Source organism: Rhinolophus hipposideros (assembly GCF_964194185.1).
Source record: "Rhinolophus hipposideros genome assembly, chromosome: X".
Taxonomy (NCBI): Eukaryota; Metazoa; Chordata; class Mammalia; order Chiroptera; family Rhinolophidae; genus Rhinolophus; species Rhinolophus hipposideros.
This window is the reverse complement of record NC_138046.1, coordinates 81,580,552-81,605,024: the sequence shown is the minus strand read 5'-3', so window position 1 is coordinate 81,605,024 and position 24,473 is coordinate 81,580,552. Positions and strand designations below refer to the sequence as shown.

Here is a 24,473-nt window from a genome sequence, read left to right as displayed (position 1 = left end):
TTTTATGCATTGAGACACTGAGGCAGACAAAAAGGGAAGGGATTTGCCCAATGGCAAAGAACAAGTTAATAGCTTAGTGTAGATCCACATTTCTTGCAACATCAGCATCACCTGAGTACTTGTTAAAAATGCAGATATTGAACCCCACTCCTGAGCTGAATCAGAAGGGTTGAGGGTGAGCGGCAATCTGGTTTAACTATCTTTTCAAGTGATTCTGACGCACGCTCAAGTCTGAGATGCACAGGTATACCGTGTTTCCCCGAAAATAAGACCTAGCCGGACAATCAGCTCTAATGCATCTTTTGGAGCAAAAATTAATATAAAACCCAGTCTTATTTTACTATAATATAAAACCGAGTCTTCTAATGTAATGTAATATAATATAATACAATATAATATAATATAAAATACTGGGTCTTATATTAATTTTTGCTCCAAAAGAGGCATTAGAGCTGATTGTCCCGCTAGGTCTTATTTTCAGAGAAACAGGGTAGAGGAGAAAGCTACCTGAAGACCTAGAGTCCAGGTAAGCTCCACCACTTAATGGGAGCAGCCTGGAACAAATCATGCCACAGCTTTCTTCATCTGTAGAAGGAGGATAATATTTGCCTCACAGGCTTGTTATAAGGGTCAAAAAAGATAACAGACATAAAAGTGCTCTCTGAAGCTCATGCTTTGTATGTATGAGTGATGTGAATTCATGCCAGGGTTGGTGGGCCTTGAACTCAGGAGTCAGGTCTCCATATAACCCAGGATAAAGGCTGTCCCCTGGCCCTCAAAGACTGACCTAGAGATGAGCAGCAGGCTGTCTGAGCTCATTTCTAGTCCAGGTCCCGGGAGAGTAAGAGGCAAGGGACATTGTTGGCCAGAATCTTCCTGAAACCTGGGATTTGTGAAGCCAAGTACCTGGGTGGGCTGCTTTCAGATGACAGGGATGGGTGGAGGTGGGGAATGTGGGAGGGGGGTGGCAGAGGACTGGCCAGGAAGCGACCTTAGCCCACTGTCCTTGGACCTTTTCCTTCTGGCTAGAGATCAGAGAGTAAGAAAAGTCAACTGCACCCATTTAACTGGGGAACAGGGTTGGGGATCAAGAGGAGGAAGCATAGATTATATTATTATTCAACAACAGTAATTGAGAGTCACCCCTTCTGAATGGAGATAATTCATCAATGATGAAGAACATGATTGCTGCCCCTAAGGAACTCCCTGTTTTGTGGGGGAGTCTGTGTGCCAACATAATTATTACAGAATGACAAGTGCTAAAATAAAGGTATTGTTCAAGATGACTGCAAGGCCCACTGGGGGAAGGACTAACAATATCTAGACAGGGACGTGGGGCAACTTAAAGGAGGTGACAGCAATGAGTCAGAACAAAGAGTAGAAGGAAGGTAAAAAGTCTGGCGGGGATAGGATAAGAAAGAACATGTCATATTGTGGCACCCGTGAAGGTTCCAAGATGGTTGGTACATGGGTTGTGTGAAGAAAGTGCAGGTCCTGAGGCCAGAGAGGTAAGCTAAAGAGGGATATGGTCAAACTAGTTGATTTTCCACCTATGATTAGGAAAAGGCATGGAACATTGAGTTGTTCCTTCTTGGAATTCTAACTATTCTTATCACTCCGTACCCTCATGCTGCCATTGTCCTCCTTTTTAAAAAAACATTAAATGTATTGGGGTAATATTGGTTAATATGTTTCAGGTGTACAATTCTATAATAAGGAAAATCTTAATTTATTAATTTCTTCTCTAAGTGTACTTCATTCCCTCATGAGAGTGCAAATTCCAGAAGACAGGGACTGTTCCTCCTTTTTGGTCACTCCCTAATCCAGTATAGGCCACGCCCCTATTTGGTACTCAGAAAGAACTGATAGGAGCAAGCCTGAGAAATGTGAGAGAAGGCAGCAAGAGTAAAGAGAAAAAGGGTCAGGAGAAATGAGCTCTTAGTCTCAAGAAGGATGATAAAAGAACAAAAGAGATTCTCAGATTCATGAATAGCCCCTCCCAAAGGCTCTTAGGCTGGGCTTCCCTGCAGCCACTGTGGCTATCTCTGCCTTTAGAATGAGACTGGCCTGGAGTGGCAGGGATGAGTAGGAGGCTTCAGAGAGGCCTGAGGGAAGAGCAGAGACCATTGTGATAAAGGGCTCCCTGGCCTGGAGCAATGAATGAGACTACTGCTCCAATCCTGACTTTGCCACTCACTCTCTGTTCAGCCTTGGTCAAATCTCCAGTTTTTGGAGTCTCAGTTACCGCACCTATAACCTGATGTAGTTGATGCAGCTGAGCACTCCCCTAGTGACTTTTCTGTGAAGTGTACCGTGCCAGGCCACTTCTAGCTCTGATATTCTGGCTAAGGCTCAGCAGATGATGCCCCTGTGACACTGAGACTATTATTCAGGGGAGAAACTGTAGGTTGTTTACAGAAATAAGTCTGGGCTCTGAGCCCTCCAGCTGTTTCTGACCCACCAGTGGGGAGGCCTGGTGCAGCCCAACCCTGTGGAAAACACTAGTTGACTAGCATTTGGAGCTATATTAGTATACAAAAATTAGAGGCCATATGCTGACTATGATAAAATAAAGATTAGCTCATTTGGGGAGATCCCTCTCCTTATAGCTTATCTCAAGATACAAGTCCCAAGGACAGAAATTTAATTTTTTTGGGAGCAAACTGGAGTGTGCGTATATGTAGATGTGGTATAGCTTTTGGTGTTGATGTTCTTAAAGAAACAGAGCCATTAGTGGTTAGTAGACAAATAGTTTATACAGTAAATAAGTGTGGTTACAGTTCATTGTTGTCAATGATACAGCATTTTTCATCATGATGAAAGGTGAAACAAATTAAAACCTCATGAAGTAGTCATAGCACATTCATGCTAGTATGAACGTATTGCAAAGCATTGCACGTGCACTATAGGGGCAGACAAGACTGGGGATGGAGTATATTTTCACTCACCTCTGGTTGGCTTTGTATATTTTGTCATTGAGACTTACATTATGTTTGGGTCAAACAAAAAACCCAAAGAGGTTTTATAAAAGTTTACAACCATTAAACAGTATTGTTTAATCCCACAAATGGATAAAGCAAACTACTATAGCTCAATGATTCACAAACCAGGACTAAAAATAGTCAGTCTGCCTATGTGTATAGCTAGCTACAATATGATAGATATTGAATATGCTGAGTCTTTTCAAAGGCATAGACTACTTTAGACAAGCGGGTTCCCGAAATATACTGGTTTGGTTTCCAATGAGAACTAACTGTAATGTCATTTCACTTGAAGACTATGCACTCCTCAGTGTCAGACCTGAGAAGTAGCAAACTAGGGGAAGGCAGAGAAGGGTTAGGAGGAGACCTGAGCAGGACTCTTTGGACAGCTTGACATTACTTAGCCTGTGCAGTTCCAGACCTGGTTCACAGAGTAAAACAAAGTGTATTGAAATCGTTGGCCCTCAAAAAGGGCATTTGTACAAAGTCTCATACTTACAGCATAGATATAATGGTAACTGAGCGCCTCTCAAAATGAATTATTTTTATTAGAAGAAAACCCAGTGCCAAAGGTTAAATGGATATCAATATTTGAATATCATATAAAGATAATTTATTCTAAAATAGAAAAAATGAGATTTAGAAGTATTCTCCTGAAAACTAGCAGAGAGAGAGAGAAATTATATATATATATATATGTATGATATATATCACATATATATCATATATATAATTACTTAGAAGAAGAAAAGTTTTGTAGACCATTTCCATAAGGCATCTCTCTTTCTCTATTCCGTACCTTGTACCTTAAGAGAGAGTTCAATGGCTGTATGTTACCTTTGAAAAGTCTCCCTGGATTGACCATGCCACTCCAGAGTCACACTTCTTCAGGTTGAAATAAAACATAATAACAACAACAAAAAGAAAAAAAAATCACAAGATCTATAAAATCTAAGGCCTGAACAGGCACAGACTTCCTATGAGTTCAGAAACTCAGTGAAATAATTAAAATTGCAAAGCACCTCTGGCAAAATGTACTGTTTCTTGAAAACCACACAAAACACTGTGCAGTAAACCTGCTGAGTGTTTGGAGGTAAAAATCAGGAAGGACACACACTTAGCCTCAGGAAGGAAGCTTGAGGTTTTTGTTTGTTTGTTTTTGTTTTTGTTTTAGCAAGGGAGCCAAGAGAGTCCCAATGCTTTTGCTATTTTATAATTACAGACAAAATGGAAAAGTCAAGAAGTGTGCAGACTTCAATATAAAGACAATGTTTCTCTAATAACTTCACTAAGAACCAAGCTGGATTTATGCATTCATAATTAATACAGCTTCATTTATAGATTCCTGCAAATGATTCACTACCACTGACATTTTTTACACAAAATCCCTTTTGCAAGGACATATTAAATTGAATGGGCTAAAGAGAACTTATTGCAATATAATGCTTGAAACTACACACAATAGCTGTGCACATAGTAATAAAGAGGCCTTGAAAAACTGTCTTTGTCTATAAATTATGACTGCCCTTTGGAAATGAAAGCTCCCTCACGACCCCTGGGCTACATACCTGTGACACACAGTGCCACAAACGTCATGGTGAAAAGTCAGTACCAAACCTAGTTTAGGATGAGTTTTGTACATTTGTTTCTATACAGTCAGGAAAAAAAGATACAATTTGTATCAACAAAAGGTCATTTCTGGTTATTTGAGGCATTGTTCCTAGCCGCTTTGGTTAATACACATTTTATGAGAAGAGAAGAACGACAATCGTTTTTTAGGAAATAATACATATTCTGCCTTGGAAAAAAACTGTTGCCTGTGTTGGGAAAAGCTTACAGTTTTTTGAGTACTGAATGTGAACATGTTCCAGATGACGTGCAGCTGACAAGATTAATCTTCCCTGTAAATTGTGCAGCTAATGGATACTGTGGTACCATTGCTGATTTGGGTAGAAAGATGAACTAACTGGCACAAAGGCAGTAGAGTCATCTAAGATTGTCGAATACCCTGATTTAGACATAGGACAGGTTTAGAAGGTCCAACAAGCTGAAAGTATGAAATGGTATTTGTGTGAAATAGCAAGCACTTCAGTGGCAACTATCACTCTCTATGGACCTACCTGACAGAAAATACTTTTACACCTTAATATGCTGGGAGATGGAAAGATCAGAGGGTAGGAGATGAATGTGAAATTGTGGTTAACCGAAGAGAAACAATGGTTGAAATGCAGTTTTGATCAACGAGGACGGAGACAGAAAGCCAGAACGCAGCATGCAAGCCATTATCAAACCACCAGAAACAACCCTGACTACAGCCTCACATTCGGAGTGTTTCAGAGTAAGAAACATAGGCAGTGTCACACCTTCTCATGAAGAAATAAAAGGCCAAGACTAGGCCTTCTTAACTTTCATGAAAAAACGACCATAGAAATTAGCAAATTCCAGCTCAAGAAATAGTGAGCTGATGTGGTTCAAAATGTTGAACTATACAGTGGATTCAAAAAGGGGGTTCATTTAGCGCAGTTAAAAATAAACAAACAACAACAACAAAACCCCCCAAAAAGTGCCTCTTCTAGAGGCATTTAGCTACAAACATTCCCACCCTGAGCAAGATACAAGTTGCGCAAATGGTACCACTCAACCCAAAGTCCTGCCTTCTTTAGTAACACATTTGAGAATTATCTAAGTACAAGTGCACTCTTTGTGTGAATTTGAACTTCATGGCTGAGCCAGCTATTAGCAAAGATGTAGCACTCCCTTTTGGAAGCTGTCTTTCTCCATCTAGAAAATCCCCTGGTTTTGTTTTCTAAGGAAATTCTGCCCCACCAATGATCGACCTTATTGCCCAGAGTGGACAGCAGGAGAAAGTGGATTACATGACTGTACACCGTCCTCCATTACTTTTCATCTTGTGATGTTGAATACTGCATAGATCAGAAGTCCAAAGAGTATCCATTAGATCCTCCTTGAGTGCAGCTTTTGTGTTCATCATTTAATACTCCATGAGTTTGGCCATCTCCTCTGGGATAAGGGAAGTGGGCTCTGGTAGTAAATCCCTTGGCCCTGGTCAAACTCTTCTGCGTTTGTCTAGCACACAACGCTTGGAACTTGAGCTTATCCATCAGCTACTCTGCAGAGGAAGGCTGCAATCTGATCCTTAATTTGCTGAGGTGAAGAGACTTAAAAGCTAAGAACTGTCAATAAATGTTGACAAGTAAAAAGAGCAAAGGAACTCGAGCTAATTTGCTCTGGTGCCTAAGAAAGCAATGTCAAATATTGGCATGTAATTTCACTTTGAAAACTAGCTGAAACTATGAAGTGTGACAAAATCATCAAGTCGGATTTGTGATCTATACAGCTGTAGGCTAAGGACCGTGCAGAGCCTAACTTCTCATCGTCACTATATAAAAGGTTACACAGAGATACACACACATCTCAGACTAAATACATACAGTCATACATGCAACATGATTGCTAACAATAGGTTTGAAATATAGTTCTAGAAGCTTTGATGTGACCTTATAGGTTGGTTAATAAAGATATTGAATGATCAGATCCATGCAATAAAGTATGCATTTACTTTTAAATAGCTTTAAATATTCCTATTAGAAATCCTAAAAGGTTAATTCAACATACGATCTGATCCTGATGCTCTCTAAATTAGATTTATCATCAATACTTTATAATGTAAAATGTGTGACTAAGACAATGTTCATCACGGAACCCTTTGGGGTTCCTTGCATTCAGGCCTCTCCCCTTGGGTTTGCCCTCCATGACCTGCACGGTGCAGCGCAAAAGGGCATGAGACTTGGAGGCCGAGGACTTGGGTGTGAGTCCTGACTAGATCATTCCCGAGCAGGTTGACATTGGCAAGTCACTTAATCTCACTGAGCTTCAGTTTCCTTGTGTAGAAAACAAGATATTAATAAGACTTACCTCACAGGGTTGTTATGCGCTTCAATGACATAAACACTCTGTAACTTGTAAAGCGCAACACAAAATTATTAGTCACTATTACCACACTATTAGTGCATATTAGTATTAATATTCATATTTGTTTAAAGGAATAGGTCCTATGTCATGTCAACGTGCAGCCCTAAGCTTAGAAACAATCAAGGCTGCCAGTTGTTGGGCATCTGCTGTGTGGGGATTCTTCTCCATCACTGCAAGGACGATGTTGGATGGGAAAATATTGCAGAGGTTCTTGTAGGTCTGATACTGGTGCTCTGGGATCATGTGCTCCCTGGAATCATTGCACATTCCAACCCAAGGATTCCTCCAAAGCTGCTCCATCTTTTCAGGCACACTCCGTACCATGACTGGCTCATAGCACGGTTGCATGAGACTGTTACTCAAGGGATAGGAGTGGTAGCCATAGGAGTCAGTTGCACAAGGCAGTGGGTCCCAGCTGGCATGTTGTTCCCGGCACAGAGGAGGTCGTCTTTGCCTCATGGGGTTGCTCTCATAGAGGCGGGAGTCAGAAATGCTGTCCATCCGAGTCATTACTAGGGCACGTCCTGGCTGGGGGGTTGCCCCAGGATGGATAGTGGGAGGCGTGGGGTAGTCTCCAGGACAGCTGGAGCGTGCTCCAGTTGCTGGGTGCTGGGCATGCAGAACTAAGTGGGGCACTGACTGCTTGTGGGAGGCTTGCTTAGAATCCTCTGGGCCATAGCTCTGTACTCGCGTTAAGGCTTCATGGTAACCATGAGGAAAAGGCTGAAGACGGTTCTGAGATGCTGAGTGATGCAGCTTCAGACTTCCTTCAGGATGGGCATCAGTTACAGCCATGTACAGGTTGTTGTAAGAGGAATAGTTGTCGTTCCTGGTATGGCTCATACGGCTCTCTGGACAGAGGTTGGGATTCCTGGTGTACACCCCCCTGTCTGCTTCAGCCATGTAATACTCTCGATTATGCATGCTGTTGATGTTCAATTTGGAGAAGTCGCCTAGCATTGAATAGTAGCCATGGTCCCCCACGGACTCAAACTTTGGGTATTGCTCAGCATAGCTAATAGGGGTCCCATGGCTGTTGGTAACCAGGATGGGGGGGTACTGCATGCTGGCCATGTGCTCCAATGAGGACTTTTGGTGGGGGAAATGAGAGGATCCTGGCACTGGGCTGCTGGCTGAACGGGTGTTGAGTGCACCCACTGGATGGCTTTTTGGGGGTGAAATTGTAGGGACACTTAGGGCAGTTACAAGTGAGGGGACAGAACTGGCCTCGGGCTTACGGGCAATGGACAGCCATTCCTCAGGTTCCATAGCCACAGACCGGATGCTGGGATCAGATTGGCGCTTGGGGGCCACACGCTTGACTTCTGAGGTTATTTCACCTTTGGCATTAGACATCCCTGTGCCGCACTTGGCCAGGGTACCTTCGCTCATGGTTTTTACTGTGGACAGTTTGGCACTGATGCGGAGCTCATCAGCCACCGAACGCTGGGGTTGGTTGGCCCGCTCCGGATGGTAGTATTTGCACTTGTGGCCGTAGGTGCATTTTTTGCCTGAAAAATAATGCCTTGGGGTAAGACTCTGTCTCATAGTGGTACAATGCTCTGTGCCAGAAACTGTCGTAACAATGTGGTCACTCAGATTAGAGTTTTACTGTTTAGGGTTAAGGCAAAAAATCAACTTTCCATAAAGATGAGACAGACAACATCAAGGAGGCATCACACACTGTGAGGGGAGAGGGAAGAGGTTAGAGCTCGGGAGGAGACTGCAGTGTCAAAGCTAGGAGCTGAGCAGTTGAACAGCCTTCATTTTTCTATAATTCACAAATTTTCCTAGGCATAACCTGCATGCTGAGGTGGTGTAAAGCAGCAGCAGGCAGCATGGTGCGATGCAAAGAGCACAGGCTTGGAGGCCAGTCAGACCTAAGTTTCAATTCCAGCTGTGTCACTGAGTAGCCGTGTGACCTTGGAAAGTGAGTTAACTTCCTAAGTCTCATTTTCTTCTTCTGTAAACAAGGTTTATAATAATGCCTATATTGTAGGACCATTGTGAAGGTTAAATGAAGATAATGGACATGAAAATACTCTATGATTTAAATAAATGTTAATTGAGAACAAAACCCAAGATGTTCTATAAACAAAATGATTATCCAAAAAGAGTAAACATCCAAAGTAGCCTCAGACCAGGCAGCCCATACTGCACTGTCAAGCTCACAAATTTTGTAACAGAGGGATTTGGGTGAGATCATGAAAGTACTCTAGAAAACTGTTATTTTAAAAAAAAGTGTAAATGGAAACAATGCTTAGAAGCAAACTAGAAAGTACAGATCCGAAGAATAGGGTATTATTAGTTGACAGAGGATGCAGTCACCTGCGTGAGAGACATGTCTTTCTTGGGGCCAAACCCAGTTTGGCATTGTCCTTTCTGCTTCTGTAGGCCCTGTGAGGTTCTGTACTTCCCTGCCCCCAGCAACAATGCTCAGGACGAAGGCAGCTAGAACACATGCATCATTTTAACAAGTGATAACTAATCTTCCCTTCAATTCTAGTTACCTTTTTCTCATGCCGTTTCTAGGATGTTTCTTTAAATGCCTAAATGAGAATACATGAAGACACAGACTTTAACACACAGAAAGTGGACAAGTCAGAATTTTCCATTTGAAAGAGAAACCTTGAAGGGAAAACTATTCACAGAGACCTTATGTTTCCCTTAGTAATATAACACTTTACAAGAACTCAGCTTTTCACATTGGTACTCACCATAAGGGCATGGTTGCTTCTTGTGCTCAGGAACAACAGGTCTCTTTCTTAAGAAATTTTCAAGGCTTGGGCCATGGCGTCCTAAGGGATCATCTGGAGGCATAAATCTGAAAGCAAGCAAGCAAGATGTAAATGTTTTCCTTTCTGTTCCCACTACCCCTTATCAGAAATTCAGACCTTCATTACCTCTCACCTATACTATTGTCACAGCCTTCTAATTGTCCTTACTGCCTCAAATCTATCTTTTGCTAAGCCAGCAGATCTTCCCTCTGTTCCTATTTGATCACACAAAAAAAGGATTTTTCCTTTGCATAATTCTTCCATGGACTATATGTTTCAGTCATATTGGCATGCCTGCTGGTTTTCCCAACATACAACCTACTTTCACATCTTTATAGCTGTATTCATGATGTCCCCTTTACCTGTAATGTTCAGTAGCCCCCCTTCCTCTGTCTGTAAACTTCAACTCAAATGTCATCTCCCCTGTGAGGACTTTTCCTATCATTTCACATACATAAAGGAATTTAAAAAATTCTAACCATACCACTTATCACAATACATTGTCGTTGTCTCTTTCTCTCTCCCCATACTTTGCACTTCTTAAGGGTAAGCAGTGTCTTATTCAGCCTTTTAACCCCATGGAAGCCAGCATAATACATGATACACAGTAAGCGTTCAGTAAATGTTTATTGACATGAAATGAAATCTACTCCTAGTGGTCAGTTGAATTTAGGCTATTCAGAGCCCACTGGAAAGAAGCGTACTTGTCATTCACAAAAGAATACATCAGCAATCGCTCTTCTATAAACTTCTTCCATTCTGGCTTTTCTACTTGAAGGTCTCGATAGTTGTCATTGGATACAATGATGCCGTCAGAGTCAAAAGCCAATTTGACTATGAACCGGTCATCATAGCAGACAACTCTCCTGCCCTGGACCCTTCGAGATGGTGTGAAGACAAGAATCTTTTCCTTCTCCAGTTTACGTAGGATATCTTGATCTGTCAAAATATGGATTATATATTACAGAGTAGAAATCATCTTTGCTAATTAACAGCATTATCCCCACATTATGAATACATAACTTGGTACTAGATGAATATTTTATTTGCCCTTAGAGAGAAAGTGGCCTCTATCCCTGGCTATGGCACCAATCTGAATTGTGACCTTAGGCAAGTCACCTATATTCCTCTTTGGACTTTAGTTTTATTTGCAATAAAATGAAGGAACTGGATTCAATGACAACTAATTTTTAAAAACTATTACAAAGAGTGAGAAATATGTAACACTGATATCCTAGAATTCTTGATGCTTGTTTTGCCCTTTGGCTGAAGCACCAGCTTTTGACTGCTGAAACGAACAGGGCAGTATGCTAAAGATGTGTCTGCCAGGAAGGGAGTAAAGCATCACTCCTCTGGACTTACATTTTTGCCTTCTGCCTAAAGGAAGGCCATAGCTAAGGGAAAACATTAAGCTGTAGTGTGTGAATACTGACCCCCGTTCCTTTGTGCCTCTTAATTTCTGGGGAAAGAAAGCTTGCAGGCTGGGCTCAAGCAGGGCAGGATCCATTCTCAGACTGAGACTGGGAGCCTATTCAGTTGCTGGCAGACAGCAACAAGACACAGTTCCAACAGCCAGCCATTCACTGGACTTTCTCATTTGCTGCATCAGGCAACGTTGATACTCCTAGGACTGTGGTCTATCTGGTCTCAATTGTTGTAAAGAGCTAGCTTCACATATTGTTGTTAGTGAATGTAGTGATCCTACTGCCATTAGGGTTGCATATGATTTGGGGGAAACTAAGGCACTTTTGCTTTCATAGGACCCTTCTTCCATAAAGAAATATTAAAAATTACACTTTAAACTACATTGGTATAGAGACAAATAATCTAGTTAGATACATTATACATTCATTGTTATTATATTTAACTTTTCCTCCTAATGTTAAAAGAAAATAAAATTAAAACATTATTATGGGACCCTAAAAGTATCATGGGCCCTAGGCACTGAGCCTACTATGTCTCACAGATAAGTTGGCTCTGACTGCCATGGGACTTTTCTCTCTATCCCCTAATTTGCGAACTCACAGTCATATCTCCGGTACAGAAGGAGAGTCATTGTCTATCACGGTTTCTTTAGTCTTTTGGGAAACTTGGTCACATTTATAACCAGATCACCCCCTTTTAGTCTGAAGTCTATGGTCAAATAGAAAACAACACCTTTTTTTTTTAACTGTGTGCTTATTCTTTGCTGAATTAAAGTTGTCTCTATTTAACTGTCAGATGCCACAACACAATGATGATTTTATTTGGATCAGGAAAAATATGTTTAAAATGCACTTAATAAAATACATTTTTAATTAATTTTATTTTTATGTTAGTTTTAGGTGTACAAAACAACATAATGATTAGACATTTACACCACTTATAAAGTGATAATGCCTCCAACTATACTATCCCTCTGACGTCGTATATAGCTATTACAATATCATTGACTATATTCCCTATGCTGTACTTTACATCCCATGACTACACACACACACACACACACACACACACACACACACACACATATACATACATAGGGTGCCAAAAAATGTATACACATTTTAAGAAAGGAAAACTATTAAAATTGTAATACCCAATATATACCTATGACAAAAGATGAATACAACTCACATTTGACTTCTGCAATTACAAGTGGTGCTCAAAGTAGATACCATCAGCATCCAGACATTTCTGATTACAGCTAACTACTGTTTGAGCTACATTGACCAAAGTGTCCACTTGTGTACATTTTTTGACACCCCCGGTATATATATACATATATATATGTATATATATACATATATATATGTATATATATATACATATATATATACATATATATGTATATATATACATATATACATATATACATATACACACACACATATACGCATACACATATATATATATACATGTATACACACATATATATATACATACATACATACAAAAAAAGGTTGCCAAAAAATGTATATACATTTTAAGAAAGGAAGAAACTGTATTAAAATTATACAGCTAATAACCACTTTGAGCACCTCTTGTAATTGCAGAAGTCAAATGTGATTTGCATTCTTCTTTTGTTATTGGTATATATTGAGTATTACAATTTTAATAGTTTTTTCCTTTCTTAAAATGTATATACATTTTTTTGGCACCCTCTGTGTATACACACACACCACACATGCACACACATATTTAATTACAGTTTGACATGTAATATTATTCTACTTCAGCTTCAGGTGTATTTTGCAACATGGATGGACCTATGCTAAGTGATACTATGTTAAGTGAAATAAGTCAGAGAAAGACAAATACCATATGATCTCACTTACATGTGGAATCTAAAGAACAGAATAAATGAGCAAGGTGAGGGGATTAGAAAGCATAAATTGGTAACCGGAATATCACTATGGGGATACGAAAAACAGTTTGGAGAATATAATCAATAATGTAAAGATTTTGTAGGGTGATAGGCACTTGTCTTATTAGGGAGACCACTTCTTGGATGGTGTAGATGCCTGACCACTGCACTGTACACCTGAATCTGAAGCTCAATAATATTGAATGTCAACTATAATTTTATATATATATATATACATATACACATATATATGTGTATATATACATATATATGTATATACACATATAGATATATACATACATATATATACATATACATATATATATATTTACAGGATGTGGAGTACAGCATAGGGAATTGAGTCAATGGTATTGTAACAGCTATGTACGATGTCAGAGGGGTAGTAGATTGGGGGAGGGGCGTTATCACTTTGTGAGGGGTATAAATGTCTATTATATTGTTTTGTACACCTGAAAGAAACAGACAATAAAATACAAACCCAGAAACAAAATACATTTAAGTATACTTAACAAACTTAGGAAAATAATTATCTAAATCAGGACCATCAACCTCTCCCCAAACTATCTTACAAGCTTTGCCTCTGGATGAGAAAAAAATGTGTTATTTGAAATCAGACCTGTAATTGGTGCATCAGGTCGGGATTGCTCCTTTCTCCATGCAGGCACAAATACAGTAATATCTTTATGGCCTTTATCTAGAAACCAATCCACAGCAAGTTGTATTCCTCTGCAGGAGAACTCTTCTTTATTCCCATGGCTTTAGAAAGAAAGAGTTTGAGAGGAGAGAGGATTTACAACAGGTACCAAAGAAATAGTCCTTAGTACCAAGACATTAATAACAGACATTTTGTTTCTTGATAATGCCAAAAATGTATGTTTAAAAAGAGCAAATCAAATTTTTTATTCAATCATTACAAACATTGCTGTTATTATTATAGTTACATTCAAGGTCACAGATGGTTAATATCAACTCCCAATTTATAGCAGCCCTGGTGGTTATTTCCTATCACTACTTCCATTTTCTCTCTTCTCTTTCTGTTTCTACTAACACCTTCTTTTCAAAGACTTAGATATTCTCAACAGATGAAAAAAGAAGAGGTGTCACCAGAGGTTTAGATAGTTTATATGGAGGGTTAGTTGGAGATGAGTTGTAAGCACATATACTAAGCTTAAAAAGGAACACTGACAAGAAAAGACACACACAGATGCTGACTGAAAATAGTTACCACATTTAATTAAATATAAAGCAGCAACAAAAATCACATTATTGAAATTTTTAAGATGTGGGAAATGCTCACAATATAATGCTAAAAGAAAAAAGAAAGGGATTGACATTTGGCAGCGCTGGGCTGGTGGCGTAGGGCCCGTCGTCCTGGTTCCCGTCCGGGTGCCTGGAGCTGTCCGGCCTCGGCCCTGGCCCTGCGGCCATTTTAGCTCAGGTTTGTCCCGGAGCCTGCCTGCCTGCCTGCCTGCCTGCCTGGCCGCCCAGTCCTTCCCGGGCGCGCTGTGACGGGCTTGTTAACGGTCCGTCTCTTGTGGAAAGTGGCGCCGCCGCCGCTGGAGGCCTCTGTATGGTGGAGAGGCCTCGAGCTGATTAGGACCCCTACTTCCCACCGGGATGGGTGTTGTCGCCACCACTGTGTCCTGCGCCGGCCATTCCGGACTGGGGCCTGCCGCCAGTGGCCGAAGCCGCTGCCCTCTGTGGCTCTTCTGCTGGCCCGGGGACGGGCCGGGGGCGCCGACCACGCCGCGAGGCGAGGCCGGGACCGTGTAGGCCTCTCCGGATCCTGACCGAGCCCCTGCCTCCTCGTCCGCGTACCTCGCTGGGACACTGTCAAGAGCCAGGCGATGGTACCGGGAATGGACGGGGCCCTGCTCCCGCTGCCCTTCTTTCGTCGGCTCTCGCCACCAAGCACTGTCAGGTTCCCCACACCTCCTGTCGCGGAGCATCCTGGGGACCCCAAAATGGCTTCCTCTCCCCGGCCTGACGCTCGGACCAGCTACTGCATGAAGCTCCTTTCCCATCTCTTCGCGCCTCTCCCCATCTTGCTTCACAAGCTGCTGATTTGGAGCCAGCTTTTCAGTGGGGTGATTCCGACCAGATGGATAGATTACACTGGAGGCTACAGCGCCCTGAGATCCCTGAGAGCTCGGGAGGAACCGGCTGGTCCCGCGTCGCAGAAATCTCTGAGTTTGCTGCGGCTGGACCCCTCGGCCGACTCTACTGCCAGTCTCCTGGACTGGCCAGAGGAGGAGATCCACTGGCAGCGCTCGTCCCCTGATCTAGAATTGGAACTGAAAGCCCAGGGAAGAGCCATGAACCCTGTGGCCCACGCATTTCTCCTCGAGTAGCAGCTGTGGTGAGTGGAACTGTTGCCGAATACCCTTCAAACCTGGCTGCTCTCAGACCCGGAACTTAGCCTTTCCTCCTCCAGGCCTCGAAACTTTCAGCGCTTAAGCAATTTCAACGCCGTCTCTTATTTGCTGAACCCCTCTTATCTGGACTGCCTGCTGCTGGTAGAGCTCTGCTATCAGAACACCATCCAAAGTGGGAAACTAGTTGACTTCCAGACAGTGAGCCTTGAGTGCAGCTGTCTGCCTGAGGACCATTCTCATCCCCAGCCACTGACTGCAAAGATCACTAGAGCCTCGTGGCAGGGATGTCCACCTCTTTCTAGAGAAGGTCTGCCAGAAATCCATCATATTTGTATGAAACGGCTGGAATTCCTTCATCAGGCTAGCAAGGGACAAGCGTTACCTACCCCCGACCAAGATTATGGCTACCACAGCCTGGAGGAGGAACACAGCCTTCTCCGGATGGACCCGAAGCCCTGCAGAGATAGTCCGACACAGTTTGTTCCCCCTGCTGGAGCCATTCCCGGAACCGCCCAGGAACCCACGGAAAAAAAATAGAATTGACTAAAGAGGTTCCTCTTGCTTTGGAAAAACAGGGCCCTTCGGAAAGCTGTGCATCTCCTGAGGTACCTATGGAAAGAGAGCCAGGGGAAGACCAAATAACTGTAGTTGACGTCTCAGACATAGACGATGACCTTCTTTCTCATTTCTGCCAGGCCAGCGTGTAATAACAGATAGATAGATTACATTTTGGGAGGTATATCCAGTGACCACAAAACAAATTCTGATTCAGAAGGTGTGGACTGGGATGAGGAAGCTAAGGATGATGGTTTTGATGGTGATAGCTCACTCTCAAAATCACACAAACAAGACTCTGAAGGGCTTCACCTTTGGAACTTTTTCTACAGTGTAGATCTTTATAATCCCCAAAACTTTACAGCAGCAATTCAGACTGCTGCCAGAAATGTTCCCGGAGACTCCTCTGACTCAGAGAAGGATTTTCCTGAGGAGTCTGATTTAGAGAATTCTCTCCAGACTGGAAACCTTCCTGAGTCTCCTGACCATAATTCTGGGGAGGAAGATCACTGGGAATCTAGTGCAGATGTAGGAGAGAGTCTCAAGCTGTGGAACTCTTTTTGTAATTCGGATGATTCCTACAACCTTTTAAATTTTAAAGCTCTGTTTCAAACATCAGGGAAAAATTGGAAAGGCTGTCGTGACTCAGAGAGGCCATCTGAATCCACTGTGGCCATTTCTGAGTGTCACACCTTACTGTCCTGTAAGGTGCAACTGTTAGGGAGCCAAGACAATGAATTTCCAGACTTGTTACAGGGTGGGGTTCTTTCTGGAGAAAGACACACACATATCAAGAGAAAAAAAGTAATCTTCTTTGAAGAAGTTACTGAGTATTATATAAGTGGTGATGAGGATTGCAAAGAACCATGGGCAGAATTTGCATGGGATGGATGCAGGTTCCAGAAACCAATTCAAGAAACAGAAGATGCTATTGGATATTGCATCACATTTGAACACAGAGAAAGAATGTTTCATAGACTCCAGGAAACATGCTTCAAAGGACTTGATGTTTTCGAGCCATGTTCAGATGATTTGATAGCCTGTGTCCCTAGCATACACTAACACTTACTTGAGAGAGGTTTCTTTTAAAATAAAAATTGGCAGCTGTCCTTTGACTTTTTTTTAAGAGGATCTGTAACTTGGATCCAGCGACCTTGTTTAATATTGTTTTGCAATATATCCCACTCAAAAATGTCCAGGTTTGAAGCCAAGCCCTGATTATGAAGGATGAGATGGTGTGATTTCTAATCCTCCCCTGTTTCATTTAGTTGGATGTGTTTTTGGATGTTGTTTGCTTGCTGAGGTAAAAAGGGAACTTTTTAAGGTGTAATTTTGCACTTTCAAAACTTACTTTCTTGGGAAACAATACAGGGTTCAAAGCTCATTTTCCATTTTAATTTAAATTCTGTATACCTATCTAAAAACTTTGAGCTCTTTTTTTTTTCTCTTCAACAATCTGAAATTAATGGGCTTTTGTATTTTCTCTATATTTTCTAAGTGATTTGGTCCTTCTACCTTAAGGCTAAGAAAATAATCTTACATATGCTACCAACTTAAGGTACATCATCCTGTGTCATTTTTTTTCCTTTTAAAAATGACTTGTGTTGAAAAAAAAGGATACAGACTAGTAAATATGTAATCCCAATTTTGTAGAAAACAGGCTATGTATAAGTTTAGAAAATAGATATATCAAAACACTAATAAAAATTGTTATTCTGTGTGAAGGTAATAAGTGATTTATTTTCTTTCTCTAATTCCAGAATTCCCTCAAAAATTAAGTATTCCTTTTACAATTAGGACATGATGTCAAAAGAGAAGATATTCTATCACAATTATTTGTAAGAATAAACACTGTAAATAACTTTAGAAAGCCAAAGAAATCATTTGACTGGAAATTGGAGGAGGGAAACTTAGCAGATGAACTGGGAAGGATATTTATTGTCATCATCTTAAAAACTCACAAATGGTGTACTCGTTTGGCTGTGAAAATTCTGATCTCTTAGCATAGAATCTGGTGCTCTGAGATACACATAAACCACACTAAATTACAGTAAATTCAAACAGCTTGGATGGTAAAACAAATTGGCTTACACGTACCAATTTTATTGCAAAAAAGTGGATATTATGTGTCAAACAAGATTGATCAGAAGAAAGGAACCCTATTTCTAGAAGGCTAATTAAGACAATGTGATGAGGGCTCTCTCTTTAGAGTCTTCACTTTCTCACTAATACTCAACTACAAGCTCCAATTATATTGTTTACATTGGGTGAATTCATACATAACCTCAGGGGCCCCATTAATACATGCACTGCAAGACTTCTCACAATCTTATCACTCTTGAGGCACATGACAAAAATTTATTAAATGCCTTTGTTAACATTTCCAAACATGTTAATCATATTTAAAAGTCTCCAGTGAGTACCACAAAGTAATTATACTACTCTACTGAAAGTCAAAGTACTTAGGAAAAAAAAGAAAGGAAAATATGTTTAACTGCCAATCTACTCCAAGGTAGCCTGGGAGACAGCTACCACTGATTGCTTCTAAAAAGTTGAACAATGGGTAAATTGGGCAAGCCCATGGCTCTTAAATGGTTAATACTGGATGACACCAGCATGAAACAGGCAGGTAGGGAAAATGTTCAGCTGTGATTTTTCCCACTGCTATAGCACTGGTAAGCATAAGAAGAACATGAACTACAGAAAATCATAATTGCCATAAGAGGAGAGATTTGGAGAAATGGGATGGGATTTCACTTGGCTCTGTGGTACTAAAAAGTAACTGTAGGAATAAACACAGTTTAAAACTAGGAATAAATACAAGAGTAACATTTGCTGTTGGATCCTTCAAATTTATACTTTATACTACCAAATTCTAAAAATGATTTTTGTTTAAATTTTTTTTCATCATTTTAAAGGTAATTACTTATAGTAGAAAATATGGAAAATACATAAAATGTTAAAAAAAATCCCTGCAGAATCTGTTCTACTATCACCCAGAGATAAGCATAGGCAATATTTGATGCATCTGTATTCTGATATCAAATTTTTAGCATACTGAGAATTATGTTAAGAAAAAAATGTAAAATATCTATAGCATTCCATTGAAAATATATTAAAATCATGCTATTGGAGCATTCCATGAAGTGCACCAAAAGCCTAATGGGAATTAGAATTCACTTTCAACATTTATCAAGGTGGCAATGAAGTCCTACACAAAGGCCCAGTTTGCAAAGTGTAGTGCTCAATAAATATTTAAGGAATGAATAAATGAAAAAAAGTGGAAAATAAAGTAACGCAAAGATGATGTATTTTAGGCCAAATACACAAAATGTCCTATTGCAATTTAAAAAAGCTAGAAACTAAAAGCCTATCTGAAAAGCAATCTAAAAGCCTAGGACCTACAAGTCACAGAGTGCCTTGGTGACACTAGAGCTCACTTTGTCCTGTAAACTGGCTTAGATATACACCATGATTCAGGTTCCAAGCCAAATTCTGCCTAGCATATGGGTCCCTGGCCTCTCCCTCTGAGGTTTTTTTGTTTGTTTTTAAATAGTGCTCAAATAGTTGGGCTTCTCCCAGACTTAACAAAGAATATGGTGGTATTTACATTTGAAAGCCTTAATTCCCTTGAAATTGATTTTTCCTCCCAAAGGAGACAGCTTGCTGAATGAATGCACCCTTTAGGATCTTAGCATATATGAGTATGTGAATCACAGGTACACCACTACTGTAAATGTTAAACAAATGCTGTCAAAGACAAACAAAACAGTACTATGTCAATGCAGGCTTCATTTAACATGCTGGGGAGAGAACAGATGTTATAAGATACCAACCATGATAAAGTTACAGCTAACCGATAAGAAAAATAAACCAAATTTAGATTAATGGCACTAACAAATTCATAAGCAGACTATGGTGCTGAACTTTGACCATGTAAAATGTGATTGCAGAATAAATAGGACTCATCAGGAATTTACCCAGTCAGACAAGGGAAGAGATGCTAGCAAGGACAAAGCTGGAGATTAAAATAAAATTATGTGGTCCACTATGCACTATTTTAATATGATCCTAAAAATAAGGTTGTATTGTTGTTGGGGTTTTTTTTTTTGCTTTATTTAAATCGTGTGAGGTATCTTTAATTTAGTAAGGCAACTCCTACAAAAGACAAAAGTTTATCTTCCTATCAGTATGACAGTTTGCTACTGGCACAGACCAGATATGTTTAAACCGACTACCTCGGTAATTAATCTCTTTATTATTCCTTTCAAAGCAAGAGAACCATACACTATCCTTCATAACTATCGATCCTTGAACAGAAATCCAAAGACAAGGAAGATTGTATATTACCATGAAATTAAAGTCTTCAAAGAAGTCCTAAGTTTGTCTCATCTCCACCTCCAAAACAAAACCCTTAAGGAAAGGTAGGCCTTGGGAAGCAAGTCCAATTTAAGGTTTGTTGGGTGGTCTGATCTGATAAGAGATTGAGTTTAGCAGATCCCATACCTCTTCCTCTCAAGAATCATTCTAGTTTATGCTTGTTAGGAGGGGCACAGAATTACCTTTGGCCCATTGAACATAGAAATCACCCTCTGCTTTTCACTGGCCCACTGCATCATTCTGATTACTGTTTTGTGTACGGGTCATTTTTTTCTTTATTTTTTTAAATTAAAGTTTATTGGGGTGACAATTGTTAGTAAAGTTACATAGATTTCAGGTGTACAATTCTGTATTACATCATCTATAAATCCAAGCTCTCTGACATGAAGTAAAAAAGATTATATGATAGAGTTGGAATAAACTATAAAGGCACTCTTGGTTCTGTATTACATTCCTATTGCTGATGTAACAAGTTACCACACATTTAGTGGCTTAAAGTAATACCAGTTTATTCTCTTATAGTCCAGAAGGTCAGAAGTCTAAAATCAAGGTGTTGGCAAGGCTATGTTCTTTCTGCAGACTTCAGGGAAGAATCCATTCCTTGCCTTTTTCAGCCTCTGGAGGCTGCCCACATTCCTTGGCTCATGGCTCCTTTGTTACATCACTCCTACCTCTTGTTCCTGTCATCACATCTACTATTCATTCTGATCCTGCTGCCTCCCTCCTTCTTATAAGCACCCTTGTGATTACATTGAACCCACCTTGATAATCCAGGAAATCTCCCCTACCTCAAAATCCTTAACTCAATCATATCTGCAAAGTCCCTTTTATCATGTAAGATAACATATTCACACATTTCAAAGATTAGAATGTAGACATCTTTAGGGGGCTATTACTCAGCCTACTGTAAGTACTGCAGCTTAGAGGTAATCATTGGGATCAAAAAAGTCAGAATGGTGTTTGTGGAGGTGGTACATCTGGAAGGGTATGAAGATAAGGAAGAGGTCACTCCTAGGTTGGGAAATGACATGAACACAAGTAGTGGGTGAAGAAATCAGCATAATTTACGTGGAGACTGTTAAAGAGACTGATGTGAATGCAGTATGTGTGAGAGATGCAATCAAATGGGAGGAAGCAAAGGTCAGATCATAAAGCCAAGCAAAAGGACCCAAATTTGATAGAATGGCAATTGGAAATTACTGCAACTTCCCAAGTATGTCCCCAAGTTACATTATACAAGTAAAAGCAATATTTTCAGGATGATTGGTCTAGCCAAGTATAGGTGGGAGAGGGAAACCCTAGAGGAACAAAAGCTGAATGGTTAGGGCTCCTCCGAAGCATCACTGATGTCTAAGCTACTTTCACAACACCTGAAAACAAATTGGCAACAATTTCAAAGGAGAGAAAAAAGGACAGGGCAGAATCATCTCTGTTCAGTTAGAGGAGCACAAGCCACAGATAACAACCAAGGGTTCTTATAGTGTTCTGCAAAGGAAGACAATTTCTATGAGCTCCGAGCACTTTTAAAGAAAAAGAAAATATAGCAGTCTTACCTCATTGCCACATTACTTCCGTCAATGACAACTGGCCTCAGATTGTCACTGTTGTCTATTTCATCTTCAAGAGAGAGTTCAGGGCTTGCAATCTCTCTGGAGCTGGGCCCTCGAGGCACTAGCAGACTCAAGTTGACCTGCCCTTCCGAATCACCTTTGTTCCCGAGCCTGACAAGCTCTGCCAATACATCATTAATAAGTGATTCCGGGCCCAGCTTGTTCAGCACTGACTGAATCTGTTCCTCTGCATAGCCCAGCTTTAGAGCAAAATCCATCTTGGCTTGGTATTCCTTTTCCAAGTCAATTTTTCCATCCTGTAGAATGCTACTCTGAGAGAAGCTTGGACGATCTAGGCAGGGTGATCTACAGAGCTGGCGATGTGGCTTGGAAGGAATTTCCTTTTTCTTTAACTGAACATCCCCAGGTTGGCAGCTATTGTCATTGTTGCTACTGCTCTTAAGGCTCATCTGCTCCAGGTCACACTCAGAGCTCATCCACTCTTCAGGGTCAGCATTGCCCTGCTCCGTGCTGTCCTGCTTAGGCTGCTGCTTCTCTTCCTTGGAGGCACTCTTCTTCATTTTTGTTGTCTCCACTGCAGCTGTGGCCGTCATCCCGTTCAATGGGTATGAGATCTAATCAGCTCTTTTTCTTTTTAGCCTGTTTGGAATCCACGTACAGTGGCATTTCTTCGTGGTTAAATTTAGTGGTAGCGATGGTGCAAGAGTTTGTCTGTTCGGTTTGGTATGCTCAGATGTGACCAGTCTCTACAAATGAATACACATACCACGATCATATTTAGTAAAATTCTGGTAAAGCATTTTAGAATATAGAGGCTTCTTCCTAAGAAGCTACACATTGTCTGACATTTTATTTTTCTGCTTAAAACTGTTGGACTCACCTTACATTAAAAATATAGAGTCTCTAATTCTAGACATGACTTTCATTGGTGGCAATAATGCTGTAATTCCCACACACAAAAAAATCACATCTAAAGTTAACTGCTTATCACAACAACTTTGAAAAAGAAAAATGTGGCATTTCAACAGGGTACAGGAATATGTGTATCCTTGAAAGGACTCTCTCTCTTCCTTTATGCCAGGTAAGTTTTCCAGATGCCACATCAGATCCTTTTTGATAAAGCTGAGCTACACTCCTGTAGAGTACAACCTCTCCAGCACTACTCTTTGCAAAATACTAGGGACCCCATCTACTATGAAAATTAGAAAACCATTTAAATTGCTTTCAAGCGATTGAAGCAGGCTGTAAGGGTAACAAATAGAGAGGTGTGCTCCAGATAAGAAAATAGTATTGTGCGCACTCATAAATTGTATCTGCAGCCTCTTTTATTTTTATTTATTGTAATTGTAATTATTGTACTGTTAAAAAAAAAAGGAAAATCAACCCAACTTGCATGAGAAACCAGAACATTTTAAGAAGAATATTAATTACAGAAGAGAATAAGGGACAGTTTTATTTCTAAACTTCTCCTCTCACCTACCTCATCTGTCCCTGCAGGTTCTAACCTGGCCAAAGTGTTTCCTTCAATATGAGCTTTGGTTTCCTCACATGTAAAATGAGGATATTGACAGTTAGCTCACAGGGTAAGGATTACATGTGATGAGTAACATAAGTGCTTAGAAAAGTGAATAGAACATAGCAGGTTCTCAATATATGTAAAGGGTGCAACAGACACCACCAGGGATTTGGTTTTAGTTTTTTAAAGAAAAAGAAGAAGAAGGAGAAACAGAAAGAGGAGAAGGAGGAAGAGGAGGAGGGGAGGAGGAGGAGAAGGAGGAGGAGGAAGAGAAGGAGGACGAGGAGGAGAAGACTGACTGCAAGGCAAGGCTGTAGAGCTGTGAGCACCGACAAGTTCTTTGGATAGCAACTGTACTCACTAATTTAAAACCAGACTATCTGTAAACAGTGTACTAGGGCTTTCCAGTTACACTTCAATCCCATTTACACAAACAAGAACAAAAGCTACCAATACCCCTAAGAATAATATGGAAAACTGTATGCATACTTAGGAGAGTCACATTTGGAAATACCATATGCACAAAGAATTGACATCTCAGAACTGATATTCAGGCAGCATATGATAACTCCTCTAATGATCATACTACCAATTGTGACTTCAACATTTTCCTTAATGAGTGAGCCAACATATAGACACCTGTTTCACTTTTACCTCTTCATTAATCTTTGCTATTCAAAATTTAAAGACTGGCTGTCAAATTCAGTCCTCAAAATGGCAGCGTGAGGTGATCCTCTGTAAAGCTCCCCTGGAATTTACAACAAATCGAACAACAATAACTCCACAAAGGACTCCCTGCACAGCAGACAGGCAAGACAAAGAGGCCCACTACTGAATTCACCTAAAGGTGGGAGAATTGTGTGAGCCGGGGAGGAGGGAAGGGAGAAGTGCGGAGACGGAGCCGGTCTGGTGCAGGACGCAGACCTAGCTCAGTGCTCGGACCTCGCTGCATCCCAGA

At 40.6% G+C, this 24,473-nt stretch overlaps 1 protein-coding gene and 1 pseudogene across 2 annotated transcripts; one reads left to right on the top strand and one right to left on the bottom strand.

The window, feature by feature from the left end:
• Positions 1-6,917: 6,917 nt before the first annotated feature.
• Positions 6,918-22,739, bottom strand: ZC3H12B (zinc finger CCCH-type containing 12B). Its single transcript, XM_081042785.1, has 5 exons — positions 21,982-22,739; positions 13,735-13,874; positions 10,456-10,690; positions 9,692-9,798; positions 6,918-8,485 (listed from the first exon to the last, which is right to left on the bottom strand). The coding sequence occupies exons 1-5, from the start codon at positions 22,590-22,592 to the stop codon at positions 7,065-7,067; spliced, it is 2,514 nt and encodes an 837-aa protein (XP_080898911.1). The 5' UTR covers positions 22,593-22,739; the 3' UTR covers positions 6,918-7,064.
• On the top strand, positions 14,978-17,084 carry LOC308494450 (protein phosphatase 1 regulatory subunit 15B-like; annotated as a pseudogene). The gene has a single exon. The product of its transcript is annotated as a protein phosphatase 1 regulatory subunit 15B-like (transcript).
• Positions 22,740-24,473: the final 1,734 nt, after the last annotated feature.

What these genes read in the sequence shown, in the direction of transcription:
- ZC3H12B (XM_081042785.1), bottom strand. Translation starts at nt 22,592, where the DNA reads ATGACGGCCACAGCTGCAGTGGAGACAACAAAAATGAAGAAGAGTGCC. An exon ending in ACCTGATGCACCAATTACAG is followed by an intron (nt 10,691 to 13,734) that starts GTCTGATTTCAA and finishes ATATTTTGACAG; the next exon opens with ATCAAGATATCCTACGTAAA. An exon ending in TATTCTTTTGTGAATGACAA is followed by an intron (nt 9,799 to 10,455) that starts GTACGCTTCTTT and finishes GCTTGCTTTCAG; the next exon opens with ATTTATGCCTCCAGATGATC.